The sequence below is a fragment of the Seriola dumerili genome, unplaced genomic scaffold, assembly GCF_002260705.1.
Source record: "Seriola dumerili isolate Sdu_G_001 unplaced genomic scaffold, Sdu_1.0 BDQW01022852.1, whole genome shotgun sequence".
Taxonomy (NCBI): Eukaryota; Metazoa; Chordata; class Actinopteri; order Carangiformes; family Carangidae; genus Seriola; species Seriola dumerili.
This window is the reverse complement of record NW_019197107.1, coordinates 1-1,511: the sequence shown is the minus strand read 5'-3', so window position 1 is coordinate 1,511 and position 1,511 is coordinate 1. Positions and strand designations below refer to the sequence as shown.

The 1,511-nt window shown below is 40.9% G+C and overlaps 1 protein-coding gene across 1 annotated transcript; it reads right to left on the bottom strand.

Annotated features, from left to right (window-relative positions):
- Positions 1 to 126: 126 nt before the first annotated feature.
- Positions 127 to 1,440, bottom strand: LOC111240207 (apolipoprotein B-100-like; the record flags this gene model as incomplete). The annotated part of the gene is made up of 5 exons (XM_022770176.1): positions 1,297 to 1,440; positions 1,030 to 1,209; positions 702 to 905; positions 427 to 594; positions 127 to 332 (listed from the first exon to the last, which is right to left on the bottom strand). Coding segments are annotated over exons 1-5 (902 nt in total), but the record flags the coding sequence as incomplete, so codon positions are not given.
- Between the last annotated feature and the right edge of the window lie 71 nt (positions 1,441 to 1,511).

The window sequence follows — 1,511 nt, the reverse complement described above, 5'->3', positions numbered from 1 at the left end:
ATTGTTGGTCGTCAAATACTGTTGTCCAATTTGTACCTTAGGTTAGCTAATTAACAGTTGCATTACAACCAGTGGTCCAAAGAAGCCTCTGCTTTCATAATATCTGAAAATTCTACTAAGGCTTACGTCATTTTGATGAGCTTTGTAGGCCTCATTGGTGCAGGGATGGTCAGCTTGACATTTTCACGTCCCATGGAGATCTTGGCACTGAGCCCACTCTCATGGAAAATGTTGGTGTGCATCTCTAATCCAGAATTGACATATTCAGGGATGTGGGAGCCAACCTGAGTTACAAACTCAATGCCAGCGGAGGGCATGAAGGTAACTTCGCTCTGTTTAGAAACATGGAGAAACGTCAACAGTTGTGTTGATGCTGCGCAACAGAAAATTTATAGGTAGTATTTAAACACATTTATGGATAATTACCATGTCACGAGCAATCTTAATTCCACCCTTGATACCAGGGGTGAAAGTACCAGACAGTGCAATCCTCAGAGGAACACCAGTTACAGTAGGCAGGAAGAATTCATTGTCCATGAAGATGTAATGGGCAAAGATTGTGTTGTCAGCATTAGTCATCAAAGCCTTCATTAGCTGTGACAGGAAAAAAACATAAAACACGGATGTAACTCAATAATAAACAATAATAAATGACTAAATATGTCAAACATTTGTAAAGAAAATAACTGGATTTTACTTACATCACTAGGGAACATCTTGAACATGCTGTCAATCATCATGGCAGCAGAGTACGCCATCTCCTCCATTTCATTGCTCCTCAGATATCCCAGCTCATTTCCCAGAAGTCTCAGATAAACCATTGCCTCAGGAGACTGTGCAGCATTCAGTTCCCTCACCAGTTTGTTGAGGTTGCGTCCAATCTCCCTCATCAAGTTCTGGGATGCCTATGCATATAAATGTCCATACTGTGTTACTAAATTCATGTCCATTTGTAAAAATCCAGCCTCATGATTACAAAGTAAGATATTTAATCCATGTAAAATATGCAAAACAGATTTATCTGAATACCTGTCTCTTCATCCTGTCCTTCTTCATAGCAGGCAGCATATTCTGCAGGATCTCATTGACTCTGAGTGGCATGTTATCAGAGACAAAGTACATTGTCTTCAGGGCAGTGTCAGGGAAGAAGCCATTCTCTCCAAACAGGGCCTCAACAGTTGGCTCAAATCCTTTGCCCTCCATACCGATCTGTGAAGGTAATCATTTTTTCAGTAACAACTAAATTTAAAAATGGTTTCAAAGCACAATTTGGATTACTTATCTCAGAATGTTTACCTCCATCATGTCAATTTCATAGCCAAATGCTTTCAGAGTCATTTCAAGCATGAGCTCCTTGGGCAGATAGCTGGTACCCTCAAATATCATGTTGCCTTCTACAGATCCAGTCTTGTAGTTGCGAGAGAACTTGATGGGGTCCATAATGGGCCCAATCTCATTACCCTGCAGGGCCTCATGAATCCTCTGTCTCAGTCTGTGGGAAAGCCAAAAAA